The 15182-nt window shown below is 38.6% G+C and overlaps 1 protein-coding gene across 1 annotated transcript in view; it reads right to left on the reverse strand.

The window, feature by feature from the left end:
• SLC35F1 (solute carrier family 35 member F1) overlaps positions 1 to 15182 on the reverse strand; it is a 246953-nt gene that overhangs the window by 11628 nt on the left and 220143 nt on the right. Inside the window, exon 7 of the mRNA XM_065681006.1 lies at positions 13522 to 13676. Within this exon, the coding sequence (XP_065537078.1) occupies positions 13522 to 13676 (155 nt within the window). The remainder of the gene's footprint in view (positions 1 to 13521; positions 13677 to 15182) is intronic.

Below are 15182 nucleotides of genomic sequence, written 5' to 3' on the forward strand. Positions count from 1 at the left end.
TCCAATGACAGTGAAAACCTGACATTGGCCTCATTGCCATTTAGTGAAAACAAAGAAGCTAAAGGAAGTTTTCTCTCTGTCACTTCATGCATGAGAGAAAGGCCATACTTCTCAATTCCTTCTGCCTGCTTGCATCCTCAGCGTGCTCTAACTCAGATGAAATGCTATCTATTACTATGACTTACACTGAATCATAAATGTTGCATAGAAATCGTGATGTGAAGTAATTATATGACACTTTTTCTGTATTTTCCAGTTGAGTATCTAGGATTTTTGTCCTAGTGCTTTCATATTTTACTGTAGGTAAAACGTAGTGGTCCACGCCTTCTGTCATACAGCAGCACCCTCTATTTTAGTCCTTACATGGTATTTGCTGATGGGCACAGTTTAACTGGTAAGACGGTGGTCAGTGGGAAAGCCCTAATCTCTCAAATGATGAGGTTACCTATATAGGAAAAAAAATGAGGTGGTTACCAGAAAGCTGTCGCCACATATTCTGTTAAAATTTGGGAAGCTTCATAGTTTTCCTAGAATTCACTGGTGGAATAAAACAAATTTACAGAGAAAACTGATAGCATTTGGAGAAAAATCTCTGAGCTGTAAGGCAATGGTTATACAACACATCTGCATGATTTCATGCTTCTCAAAAGATACCATTAGAAAAAAATCATAATTGTCTGTCCTTTCTAAATATGTGCCTGTTAGGGCAACATGTTTGTGTGAAAAGGCTTATCTTCATTTCCTAGGTGCCAGGAGAGATGGGAATGCTGTTTTGTCATCTGTTTTCCTTTGTTGCCTCTGCCATCAAATGTAGAGGAAAAATGAGTCCATGCTCAGTACCCCTGCGGTACCAGCAGTCTATCTAATTAAAAAGTGCAAGGTAGAATGAATCCTGCAATCTGTTTTAATCTTACCTACATAAGACAGAGATTTTTATGTGAAGTTAAAACACTCATATTACATTGCTCTAATTTCCTGTGAGCACTCTTACTGTGGGACAAGGTTATTTCTGGTTAACTTTTCTGGTTATTTCATATCAATCACTTGGCAAGAGAGTGGTAAAGCAGTTATCCTTTTAAATGTTCTTAAAAAAGGAGGAACGCAATAGAATAGCTTAAAAAAATAAAATCAATTTACCCTCTCCACTTTCAGCTTTCAATATTCTTTGCTAGTTTGCCCTATTGGCTCCCAGTTGCTCCATGTCTTTCTGCTTTTGTGTGTAAGTATTTAATATAGTAGCAGTTGTCTGCTCTACTTGATTCTCAAATAATGTATGTGTGGCTAACTGTATACAGTGTGTTCAAAACCAAGGTACAATAATTGATTCATCTTGGATTATCTATGTTTTCCTGCTGAATCTAACAATATATTCCTATAGCAGTCTTCCAGAATGTAATTGCTTTCTCTCAGACATAAAACAGGGAGCACTCCTACCCTGAGAAACAAGGAATACACAGCTGCAGTTACCCTTACTATGAGTGACTTTGTAAGCTGTCTGAAGGGAGCGTGATGTGGCTGTTTCACACTGGGGTTCTCCATAGTCTGGCATGTTTGCTGCCAGCAACATGAGGCCAAACTTCAGGAGTTCCAAGAGCTCTCAACTGGGTCAACTCAGAAGTCAGGCACACAAGGAAGCCATAACAGAGGGCATGTCCTAAGCCACTGAATCCAACCCCACCCCCTCCTTACTGTGTAGTCAGATCACACATTCCATCTGGCAAATACTCCCTGTCCTCCTGCAAGCATTATAAGGCCCTCTGATCTATTCAAAGTCTGTTCTGGAACCTCTCTGCTAAAATACCCCCAAAATCCCCCTAATTTCTAAATGTATGCATTCTCAGATTCCGCCTGCCTATTCTTACGTCTTTAGCTCAAATAATTTAGCTTTCCTCCCTGTGAATTTACAGTTTAATTTATGTATGTTGAGGTACCATAGTCCCTCCCAGTTCATCAGAAATCAAAGCTATGCTATATACAACAAACATTTTTTAGGATTTGCACATTCAGTACATTCTTAGCAGACACACACTTATCTGTCAAGGCTTTGGAGCAGGTAAGACAAAAAGCTCTGTTTGGCCCTCTTGAGCTTGATCAAAAAAGTGTGTAGCTACAGCAAAAAAATGCTGTTCTTATATGGTAAGTTGTCCTGTTCTATGGCATTACCACTTTTCCATCAATGCTAGAAATATCTAGATTGTCCCATTTGGAAACAGCTTTGCCACAATTGTGCTTAAATTCCTCCCATCTGTTGCCACAGACATTACCTTGCACTTTGTGCTTCATTGCATTTCTCAATGTCATTTAGTTCTTGTTGCTTGATTATTTTAACCCTCCTTCCTACTGAGGTGCCAAAGCTATTACTACAGTCACTACACAAGGCAAGTCTTCAGACCAACTCTTTGTGACTTCCATCAGCGAACAGGTCCTTCTAGCAAGCTGTTTCTCTCTCAGCATGTTGCCTTGTCCTTTATCCTCATTAACAAGTTTCTCACCTAGCTTCCCACCATTACAGTGCTAATCCTGTTCCTTAGCTTAATGGATAATTTTCTACACTGCATTGTATAAAAGCCTTACAGAGTAGATCTACATTTGCCTTTTGTCTACAAAAAATTATTAAATTATCAGACACGAAATTTAGATTGGATGATTCACCTTCGTGTGTACCAGGTCGCATTTTATCTAATTTTCCATTTATTGCCATGTGCCTAATTATTTCTCCCTGGTGCCCACTTCTGATTTTAGTTTATTGCCTACTTCATACACAACTCTTCCAACTGTCTATATTCCCACGCTTGAAAGAACACAGATTATTGTGTTCTGTTTCTACTTCTGACTTAGTAATTTATATTTCTATTAACTACTGTGCATTGCTTTCCTATTTAACTCTTGTTCTTCCTGAATATGACAAAAGGTCCTAATTTCATTTTGGTTCCAGACTAAAGGTTGTTTAACTTTAGCCTCTGCTGTCTTTCCATAATGAAAGTATTTCTTCTGTTCATATACAAAAATAACGTTTAGCTGTTGGTTTCACTGTCACCTTCATTGCCAAGCTTGGTTTATCTTTTACAGCAATTAGTCCTTTTCCTTTTCACCTGTATAGTGTCAGTTTTCTTTTGTGATTATTTGTACTCACTGTTTTCTATTTATTTCTAGCTATCTTTTTAAAAGGGTGGTTTGCCCAGTTGCATCTGGAGCTCTCCCCTACAAGTTCTGCTCTTGTACTTAAGATACAAAATCCAGATTACTTTAAATCAAAGGTATTTTAAATCTCCTTCAGACTGATTATGATCCTTTGGAACACCTGAAAGAGCAGATACTCCTGCTTGCTAAACTTAACACATGCCAGTAGTGGAAATAACTCCAGAAGTTTAGTCCAGTTAATTAAGGTAAGTTGCTAGCAGCAGTTCTGATGACAAGCATCTATCCCATATTATGGGTTCGAAAGCTTACAGTTTAGTAGGAAATGGGAGTTTAGGCACAAAGAATGAAGACTTTCTAGTGGTTAATAAAATATCTTACTACTTAGATTGAAAGCATGTAGAAGCGATGACTTCTGACTGACATTAAGTCTGCCTGTTGGCCCATTCTTTCATTTTGGTAGGAAATAAGAGGTAATTTGGATGCTTTAACCCTGTAACATTCATTAATTTGGCTGCTAGAAGGCACAACTGGAGTAAGCACTTCAATCTAGTTAGTTAATCAAAACAGAGAAATTAATTTCTGATTTTATTTTTCTTTCTGGTGGCTCATAGACCATGTGGATGGCGAGGCACAATTCTTAACACACTTCCTAAATATTCTCTTCTTTTCTGGAAATAAGGACTTAGTACTGTAAAAAAATCTCCAAATTTATAATGCAGCTATTGCGTTTAACCCTACCATTTGCTTTCTACATCTCTGGGGAGCTCCCAGGCTTTGTTTCCATATGGTAAGATAGAAATAGCATTCAACTTGAAGAATCATATTTTGAAAATCTTTGTAGATGTGAAGTAACTGAGCCTTATTTAAGCTTTTGAATGCAGCTGCTGCTTTGCTAATTCATTACTTTTTTTTTTTGTTGTCTCCTTTGGGTTGCAAATTATTGCTGAGGTATGTAGCTCAAAAGATTCATTGTACTCACTTGTCTTCAAAAGTATGCTTGACTCGGGGAATGATGAGGTTCTCATTTACTTTTTAATATTTCCCCACAAATAATTATGAAACTGAGCCTCCTGGCCTTTGTTTTCCTATTCACTGAGCAGCATTTAGAAAAAGTCTGTTGTGATAAGATCCAGCTCATTTAATAGCATATCTGTTGTGGTTTTTTGTCTGCACTTTTCTTATAATGACAAAAAAGGCAGTATTTGTTACAATATTTTTTGCTTTCTGCAGTTCATTCAGACCATTTTCTTGTTCTCTGTTGTTATGCATTTCTGTTGCTCCACTCTCCCAAATTTCTCTTTCCAGCCCCTGCTCACCAGCGTCTTTAAAACCCATATGGTTTTGTTGAAGATTTATCATCCAAGAGTTAATTATTTCCAATAACAGGAAGATTTCTGTTAATATGTCTGTTTTCATATTGGGTAGGAATTATAAGCTCACTTTTACCTTTCCCATGACTCTTCACTACTTTTTCCAAAACACTATTTACTTCCTTCAGAGTCTAAGAATTAAACTTCATAATGTACTCTGTGGTATATTTAAGAGATCTCTGAGCAACTTTTTCCTCATATTGAAATGCAAAACTAATTCAAACAAGGCAATGTGTGTTGGCTGTTTCCAAGTTCTCAAAGGCCATTGCTACCATACCTGGCTTCCTGCATTTCTTCAAGTTAATAATATCCAAATATTAACTTCAAATGAAAATGATGGATGGAGGCCTTATGCTAAATGTAAGGATACCACTGCATGTTCTACCAGTATAATGCCATTGCCTCCCTTTGGTTGCTATAGTGCCCATGTGTCTGGATCATTGTTGAGCCTGGGGGCAGAGGTGGGGACTGAAGAGGCTAGTGAGATCACCTCTTCTGCCTGTAGGCAGCAGTGACTTCAAACTACATACAAAATGAAACAGCATCCTGAATTACAATTCCCAAACCATTTCTCACTAGTGAGAAACCTATTTTTCCATAAACGCTGCTCCCGCTTATCTACTCCTGTGAAGAAAGCAGTGAAGACTTGTGGATGATGGACTTAGCATTCTGCAAGGTGTTAAAAATTCAGGTCTCATGACAGTGATGTGAATCTCCTTCTTCAAGTAGTCAAAGCATATTCCTATTTTTTTAGCTATGTTCAAATCGTTCTCTGAAGACAATTCTTTGTATTTTACATTAGCATTTTATATTTATTACTATTATATTACATATTATATTATTTTATATATGATATATTATTATATATTAATTATATGTTATATTATATATATTTATTATTATTGTATTACATATTTATTAGTATATAGAAGGAGTATTTTATAAAAACTGAAAGCAATACTGAACCTCAGCATAACATTGTCTGTATTTAGAAATGTCAAGGATGGAAATCTGTAATCCTGTTGCTCCTCTTCATTTTGTATAAAATATTTGAGAAAACTAATAGACTCTATGCTAGAACTTAAAGCTTTTGTTCATGATTTTGATTGAAAAATAACAACTTCTCACTATAAGGTAAGTAAACCACTTTCCCAGTGCCTTGTAGGTCAGAGCACGTAAGTGGTTCATTGCAAGCAAGTCTGAGAATCAATTTAAGTAGATTACACAGGCAGATATACTGTCTCTTTTCTTTCTCTGGGGACTGTCTGTGAATGGGCTGATTTTACACATCTTTTTGCTACAGTTAACATTTACATTCTTTTTTCATTTCATGTTTTCTTTTGAGTAGTCAATATCCACTAGGCAATTTGCTATCCCATATGACCAAAGGCAGAACCCAGTCACGTAGTGGAGCTTTTTTTTCCCCTAGCTGGTTGGATTGTCAGTATAAACTACTCCAGTTTGAAATTGGTTCTATTCAGTGATTACACGAGTTACAACTGGCCTCAAACACCTTTTATACAAATGAAAATGTACTTGATGTACTTGCATACCTACCTTACGCATGTTTTTAAAAAGAGTAGAAATACATCGAACTGAAAAGCTCTTTTGAAATCGCTAACAAATCTTTTAACATTTTAATACTTAAGCTCTGCAGAAAGATGTGACACTGAGCCATAAAAAGATTTGATTCAAATGTTACACACAATAAAAAGGGGGGAAAGGTGGAGAAAGAAAAGAAATATTATGACTATCTAAGCATTCATACAAAAACCCTAAAACCATACTCTGAGCTGACAACCAGGTGTTGAGTAGCAAGGCACAGAACAGTGGTGTTGTCAGTAAACCTTACCAACCAGGCATTCACTAAGAATATTAAGAAATCTAAATTACATAGTTAGAGAATATAAACCCATGGGCAGTTAGGTAGATAAGCTCCTGGCTGTTCTCTTGCTGTAATTGTGAACTAGTTCCTGGATAGGAAACCAAACCGTATGCCTACTGGAAACTCTGGCAACTGCTGACTGCAGCTGACAGGATTATCTCCATGGCAGATGTCTGGAGGCCTTAAAAGCTCCTTCTTGGGGTTCTGGGCTGCTTAATGCAGAACAGAGATTTGCTCTCTAGCTTCCAGAATTCATGAGCTGCATAACTTGTGTTTTCTGTGCTGCAGATCTTCCAGTTCTAGAGTACCTGGCTGAAAATGTTGGAAAATGTGCACTGCTGCAATCTCTTAGATGAGAGGGCAAAACATCAGTCAAGGTCTGAGAAATGCCAGCTTCTGTTTCCTTGGGAGCATACTGAAAACAGGATTTTTTCCACTTAGAATTTCTCTTTTGATAATTAGCTATTTCCAACAAAAATGAATTTTGCTATAAAACTCCCAACCAGTTCTGTTGTGAGCAGTCTTTTAACATGAGACAAAATAAAAATCCCAAGCTAAGAGCCATTTAAACAATCTGCAGAACTTGATGTTTATGATGAGCTAGTGCCTGAAAAAATAAAATTGAAATTGAAGCTTTCATCATAACTTTTGCAATATGAATGCTACATCTTTTATACTCTGACAGCTCCAAAACAGTAAGCATCCATGTTTCTCTATTCGTGCTTTGTAACTAATGAATCTATTGCAAGATAACACTGTGAAAGGAAGAGATATCCTTTCAACAATGAAATATTTTCACAAAGCTGCCATATCTGTGCTGTTTTGTTAAAAATCTACTGCCAGACTGTGCAACATCTTGGTAGGAGTAATTTAATTTTCCAGCTTCTACTCTTTCTTGTCATTTACTTCATAGCTTTTTTATTGTATAGCATCCTGCACCCTCAGACAAAGGGTGAGTGGATGTGGCCCTTTCTATCAGAGCAATACACATTCAAGTATGACCAAAGACAGACCTAACTCATTTCCAGCTCAAGGCAGCTCTTTAAACATACACAGCTAACTATTTTCTAATTTATTATTATAATATGGAGGAAGAAATGCAGATAAATAAAAGAAATAAGAAATGTGAAAAAGAAGACTTTAAAATGCCAGTTAGATGAAAGGCATACGGACAGTACAGCTTCATGGGAACACAGCTGTTGAGAGGGAGTCCCACTGTAGGAAATTTAGTATGCTGTAAAAGAAAGAGAAACATGCACATCGGTTTCTGCACATTAGCAATGGCATAAAGAATTAACTAGTAATATGATTTACACTCATTATCAAAAGCTTAGAAGCCTTTACTAGGATAAAAGCCCCCTGAGATGAAATTCCATTTAAACAGAGTTTATGGGTCAAGCAGCTTGCATATCAAATTTCATCAGGAAAATATCCAAAATCTTATGACCGAGGAAGTAATAATGTAAAAAATACATTTTTACAGCTGTTCAGCCTGCACTGCCTGCTCTACTAGAAATAATGTTGTACCATTGTTTCTCAGTGAAGCTCACATAAATCCCTAATTCATGGACATTGCTTAGGATCTGTGCTGGCAAAAATTATATTGGAACCTATTGCCTCCAACTTGCACCCTCTCTTCTCCATTACACTAAAATCCAGTGTCCTTCATGGCCTGTTTCTTGATGTAGTGGGAACGCTGTTATCTGCTCCCTCCCATTGGAGGGACTCTGCTGCTAGAATTAGCATTGAAAAGTCATTTTTAGAAGCATCAGTATCAGCAAGTAGGGCTTCAGCTAGCATCATTTCAGATTTATGGTGCTGAAAGGTTTTGAGTATCATGTTTGTGTATCCAAGTCCTTTGTACAGATACTCTGCATGAGTCTAAATCAAGTTATGAGACTTCCTTGATTTATTATGAAATATATGTTTTTTTCACTTAGAAATTGCTACTATATCCAGATATTCTGAATTTTTATAGCTGCATCTTGGATAAATAATGAATGAATTTGCCAAGGCAGAACATAATTGATTGGGCTTGGCTTGCTAGGTAATGATATAATACAGTGTGACTTGACCTGCTGGTTCAGAACACAATCAGTATGCATTCTCTAGCTGGTGGAAAACTTAAAATAAACTGCTTAGATTATTTAGTAAGAACCCAATTTGCTTAGAATGACTAAAGCACAACATACAGCTTGCCAATGAAAAGTACGAACTTTAAAAATTCACATAAAAATGAAGCCAAGACTGAGACTAAAATGTAAAAAAGAACACGCCATAGGAAAAACCCAACTGAAGTTGTACAAAAGTGTCAACCCATACACTCAGAGAACTGGCCCTGAGTTTCCCAAGACCACTGGTGTCAGTGTATGCATGACAAAGAACAGCTACTGCAGTCTCCAACAGGGCAACGCCAGTCCTGTTACTCAGAACATGAAATGTCTTCCATGCTATGCTGAGACATCCCTCTACACAGCATATATCACATTTATAAGGCATCCTTCTGGTTCCAAAGCTGTTTACCACCATGTCTATAGGCAAAAAGCATGGATGAAACCCAACCAGCAAAGCAGCCCCTTGGCTCTCCTCTGCAGGCTCATTTCCCACACCAGGGGAGGGCACTGTGGATTCCCCCCTGCTTGTGAGAACTGGTTGAAAGGAAGAAGGCAGAGAGTTGTGGTCAATGGCGCAGAATCTAGCTGGAGGTCTGTGACTAGTGGAGTTCCTCAGGGGTCGGTGCTGGGACCGGTGCTGTTTAATATTTTCATCAATGACCTGGATGAGGGAACTGAGTGCACCCTCAGCAAGTTTGCTGATGACACAAAACTGGGAGGAGTGGCTGACACACCAGAGGACTGTGCTGCCATTCAGCGAGACCTGGACAGGCTGGAGAGTTGGGCGGGGAGAAACTTGATGAAATTTAACAAGGGCAAGTGTAGAGTCTTGCATCTGGGGAAGAACAACCCCATGTACCAGTACAGGTTGGGGGTTGACCTGCTGGAAAGTAGTGAAGGGGAAAGGGACCTGGGGGTCCTGGTGGATAGGAGGATGACCATGAGCCAGCAATGTGCTCTTGTGGCCAAGAAGGCAAATGGCATCTTAGGGTGCATTAGAAAGGGAGTGGTTAGTAGGTCAAGAGAGGTTCTCCTCCCCCTCTACTCAGCCTTGGTGAGGCCGCATCTGGAATATTGCGTCCAGTTCTGGGCCCCTCTGTTCAAGAAGGACAGGGAATTGCTTGAAGGAGTCCAGCGCAGAGCCACAAAGATGATTAAGGGAGTGGAACATCTCCCTTATGAGGAGAGGCTGAGGGAGCTGGGTCTCTTTAGCTTGGAGAAGAGGAGACTGAGGGGTGACCTCATCAATGTTTACAAATATGTAAAGGGTAGGTGTCAGGATGATGGAGCTAGGCTTTTTTCAGTGATATCCAGTGATAGGACAAGGGGCAATGGGTGTAAACTGGAACATAGGAAGTTCCACGTTAACATCAGGAAGAACTTCTTTACTGTAAGAGTGACAGAGCACTGGAACAGGTTGCCCAGGGGGGTTGTGGAGTCTCCTACACTGGAGATATTCAAGGCCCGCCTGGACAAGTTCCTGTGTGATGTACTGTAGGTTACCCTGCTCTTGCAGGGGGGTTGGACTAGATGATCTTTTGAGGTCCCTTCCAACCCTTGGGATTCTGTGATTCTGTGTAGGGCGGGAAAGAACCTTATGCAGACTGGCTTTAGTACTCCTGTGAACACTGAAGTTCACAGAAACCAAGAAACCAGGGCAAATCAAAACAAAAGATGAACCTGAAAGACAGGGGGTGAAGATGAATGTGACAGTACAGGATAACAGCAGCAATAATAACAACAACATCAACAATAATTTTTCAAAGCAGAAGATAATTTAATTGTGCGAAGAAGAAGGTGAAAACAGATAGGAAAGTTTTGAATATCAAACCTCTATAAAATATACCAATATGGTGAGAATATTAAAAAAGAATTGAAGATATAGAGGTTTATACTTAAATCCTATGGCAGCTGCAAATATTCACCCACCAAAGAGGCCAGACACATTCCTTCATTCACTGGGGTATCTGGAGTCAGTTACTGATTACAGAAGAACTAAAAAGAGAGCTTTTATTTGGGGCATGCATGTAATTCTAAGAATGATGCACTACAATTTAGTCATCTACCTCAAATTGAAAGTCATAAATCATTACATTTAAACGCAATAAAAGCTTGAACAATTAACATCTTGAATTATACGTTAACTGTATACCTGTCAAGTTAACATGCCACATTTCTAGCTTCTGTGGGCCTGGGAACTGTACAACGCACTACAAAGATATCTGCATATGGGGTAAGAATATAAATATAAACTCATCGTCCTGCATGTCATGATGCTGCAAGTCTGTACGATAAAAAAATTAAACGCTAGCGAATCCAAACACTTCAAGCACAATCTTTTCCCAGTTTGGTTTCAGAGGCTCTAAAACCCAGTTAAAGTAATTTCTTGCATTTTCTATGGATTTTCACAGATTTACTGTTATAGGTGCAATAAACCCATCTGGTGATAAAGGTAGCAGCACAGTGAAAAAATAATAACTGTTTCTTGAAAGACTCATAAAACTATATTCTGCAAGGGGTACTAAACCACTCAGTTGATCCTAATTTAGCATAAAGCCATTCGCTTCGCAGTGATGTGGGGCTGTGCCCATTGGCCAGAGCAGCAATAAGCAGAAGGAGCTGCGTGCCTGAAGGAGATGCACAGCTGAGCTGGGGACGAAACTGCTTTTTAGAAGATGGAAAACAAGCAAGTGTGCACAGTCTTAGGAGGGGAATTTAGAGCATTTAAGGATAGACTTCGTTACTGACTGCAAGTTGCACATTTCACAATTCTAGTTCCTCATATAAAATGATACCTGATAGTAAACCAGAAAGAAAAGGAGGAGGTGACCTGTCTAAGGATAAAACCATGGCAGCTAAAGACGGAACCACATAACTAAGTGGATTCTTAAATCTAGATAATCTCTGAATATAGCCTCTCTTGCTCCTGCAATCTAAGTTGTATATGAAAGAAGACGCCGACAGCTTGAGAAGCTGATACTACATTTCAGGTGAAGTCCGTTTCACGAAGTCCTGACAGAGGTCTTTTCTGTATCAGCACTTCAGCTGGGAAGAACAAAGGGGAGACTCACGCGAGTTACATGAATCGCAGGGTGAGTATAAACCATGAAGGAAAAGCAGTGATGAAAAATGTAAATATAGTTTTACTCTGGGGTAACACACGTCCTGGAGAAATGGAGAGACAAGAGCATTGCGCCAGGTGCTGGAGGGACCTTTCCTGCTCCTAGAGTTGAAGGAACTACCTCAGGAAGGATGAAATACAATCAGATAAGTGAAGGGTTTGCTCTGATTAGTGAACTAGGGGCGTGGAGAGGATACAACTGCTGCCTATTGGTGTGTCAATGGAGTAAAATGCTAAGGAGACAGGGGCATTCTTTATGCTGAGGGATACTCTTGGCTGAAAAATGAGTGGACCAAAAGCCACAAGTAAATGCTGGAAAGAAGAAGGTTTGTAACTCATGCAGTCATCGTGTATTGAACTAAGAGCTTGATAAGAGCACATGAAGAAGACTGCATGACACATACATTAACTGTGGAAGAAAGATCTTCAGTTTTCTAATCAGATGAGTAAGTGGCAGAGGAGACCACCAGCTACTTCAGGTGGAACTCAACCAGTTATCAGGACAGATGATGAAACCTTGCTTTCAACCAGAAAACCTTCCAGTTCTGAGTCTTCTCTTCTGGCCTGAAGTTTAAAGTTTGGGTTTTCTAAACTGTCTTTTTTGTTAGGTATGGGCAATGCTGAGCACAAAGCTGTCCAACCCCTGCTGCCTTTGAGTCTCTCCCTCTAACAGAGTTTGATTTTGCTAGAACACCACCACCACTGTTTTAGAATTAAATTTGCCTGTCTTTTACAGTGTAATATAGCAATTTTTCTTAGAAATAGTGAACTAGCACAGCTAAACATATTTTGCTATGGGTATCAAAATTATTAACAGGAGACAACAATATTCAGCTAATACCTAATGTCAAACACTTTGGGTTTGAAGTGTCGGGCAGAAAGAACGAGGAACCAAATCACCATGAGACGGACCCATGAAGCAGCAGACAACCTCTATACTATTTTGTCGTAAATTTTTTGTTTCTATACTTGCTTTTCTTCTCTCTGCAAAATTCTTGAAGTCATAAAAACAAAAGGCAATAGCGAAAAAAATTAAATTCATGTTGAACTCTGAAGCTCTGAACTTTCACTGTCTCATTCAGATTCACTCAGGTACCATCACTATCACAAAGTCTGATTTGAGTTGATTTGATACTCAGAATTTTAAGGTTTTCCTGTACCTAACACTTCTCTGGGCCACCATCTTAGCTGTCAAGTAACCTCCCTCTTATGAACAAATGATGGTGCAAACCAATTGCCTCCATCATCCTGATGCTATTTGCATGTGATGGACACTGGGAGGGACACTTGTGAATGATGAAGTGCCGCTTCTTTTAACTGGAGACAAAATGTGTGCCAGATGTTTTAGATATTAGAACACCTGAGAGGTAAAAGTTCAACTTCAACACAAATCTGCTGCACAATTTGCCATTTACACTAACAGGAAAGCTACTGGTTTGGCTGACAGGAAAGGTGCAATTCATGCATAATTACGAGTTATATTTCAGAATCAGCATGATTCAGAATTCAGCATGTTCCTTGTTCTCAGCCAAAAAAAAGAAAATAATCCTATGGGATTTTTGGAAGAGTCCTTCCCTTCATGCTGCCACCCTGGGTCTGGTCACAGCAGTTGAAAGTTACCTCTGATAAGTAAAATAAAATTAGTGATACAGTTGCTGATGAACAGGTACTCAAAATTCACTAGAATAAGACCAAATAAGCCCTCTTTAAAAACTGGGAATCATAAAATAAAATTGGTTTTGGTGTGGGAAACCTGAAGTATAAAAGAAATCTGCACTTTTACCGTGCAGATCTAATAAAGCTTGGAGGCTTCTTTTGTTTCATTGCTCTGCACTTACATTCCTTCAGGCATACTACTATTACCCAAATGTATTTCTCATTTCCACATACCTTGTAGTGGAAGAGGAATAATCCACAGAAGAGGCTGTACAGGTCAGCTGTGAGTAGCGAGAGGTTGACGGCAGTAGCACTAGTTTTCTTTATGACCACTGGCATAAAGCTGTAGAGGCCAAACATACAGGCACTGAAGCCAACATACAACAAGCCTGCAGAAGAGAAACAAGAAGCAGAGTGACCCTTCACAGCCGGTGGAAATGACTTGAGTCGGTAGGAAGAAGGCTGTGTTTTTAGAAAAGAATGAATAATGCATTTTCAAAGAAACGTGGATTCAAATTATTAAGATACACATACATATATAGAGAGACCAAGAACATAATTCTAAATATGTAAGAAAAATAGTTAAAACCATGTCAGCAGTGGACATGAGGTCCTTTCTCTGTGCTCTCTATAACAGCAGTGCAGTTTTAAATTGGTGTCTTTCACTACTAGTGAATACCTCATTTCCAGCATAAATTTGAATGAAACTATGCATTCAGACATGTCAAATCTAGTCTCTGACAGAGATGAATGTCCCCAACACCAAATGTGTTCAGCTGAGTTGGATGGAGCACATAATATTTTCTGGGAATGGACCCAAAAATTGAATGCAAAAGTATCTGCAGATGAGTTAATGAGCCAATGGATGGATGCATGAGGACAGCACTCAAATGACAGAGGCCCAAGTTTTATTTTGCCACCAAACCTGACAAATCACTTCACAGTTTTGCACCTGTCTTCCTCTATCTGCTTTTGTCTGCCTTCCTTAATAAAGCTTTCCAGAGCTGAGAGTCTTTCTTGTTACATGTTTACAGAGCACCTCACACAAATTAGATTGTTAGACACTAATATAATAAAAATACATTACAGCAAAAATCTAATTTCATTAAAAAACCTAAATAACTTACTGGGAAAGAATTTATTGCTTCAGTTATTACTTGATAAATCCCAAGGCAAATTAATCAATATGAAGTTAAGAAACCAGCAAACACTCCACTCATCTGCTCTCATGCAAATGATATTTCTTAGGCTGCCGTATGCTGCGGAATTCCCAGCTGATATGTGCACAAACCTAAATTTAGACTCACTCTAACTCCTCAGAGCATGTTGTTATCGACTAAAAGTTGCAGAAAATCTGATTGCCAAAGTCCTGTAAGGGATTAGAAGGGAAAAGAAACAAAAAAAAAAAGTCCACATGATTTGTATCTGCTTGCAGATCCACTTATTTAAAAACTCTTTAGAAAAGTTATCTAAAGGACAAAATCAGCTGTAACAGCTTGAGTCCCTTAGAAGCATCTGAACTGAAGTGTACATTCATCTGAAAAAAACACAGCAGACACAAAATGTCAGTGTTCAAGTGTCTACGTATCAATTGTTACGGAATGATAAAGAATTTTAATTTATATTTATATTCAGAATATGGATAATATAAGAACTGCTTTTACTAACAGGTAGCAATTTTTTTCAGGTGTACGATGTATATGGGTAACGACAGAATCAGTCTTTGGCAGTGCTTGAAACAGTTGCTTTATGCAAAATCTGCAGTTCTTCTGTAGCAGGCAAACAATTGCATCAAATGGAGTGTAGTTTTGATAAATGACAAATTGTTTGCATAGATGAGCATTAAGTCAGCTTTTCTTCCAGGCTTAAATCAAGACCAGATCAAGGGCAAAAGA

This window comes from Lathamus discolor, chromosome 5 (genome assembly GCF_037157495.1).
Source record: "Lathamus discolor isolate bLatDis1 chromosome 5, bLatDis1.hap1, whole genome shotgun sequence".
Taxonomy (NCBI): Eukaryota; Metazoa; Chordata; class Aves; order Psittaciformes; family Psittacidae; genus Lathamus; species Lathamus discolor.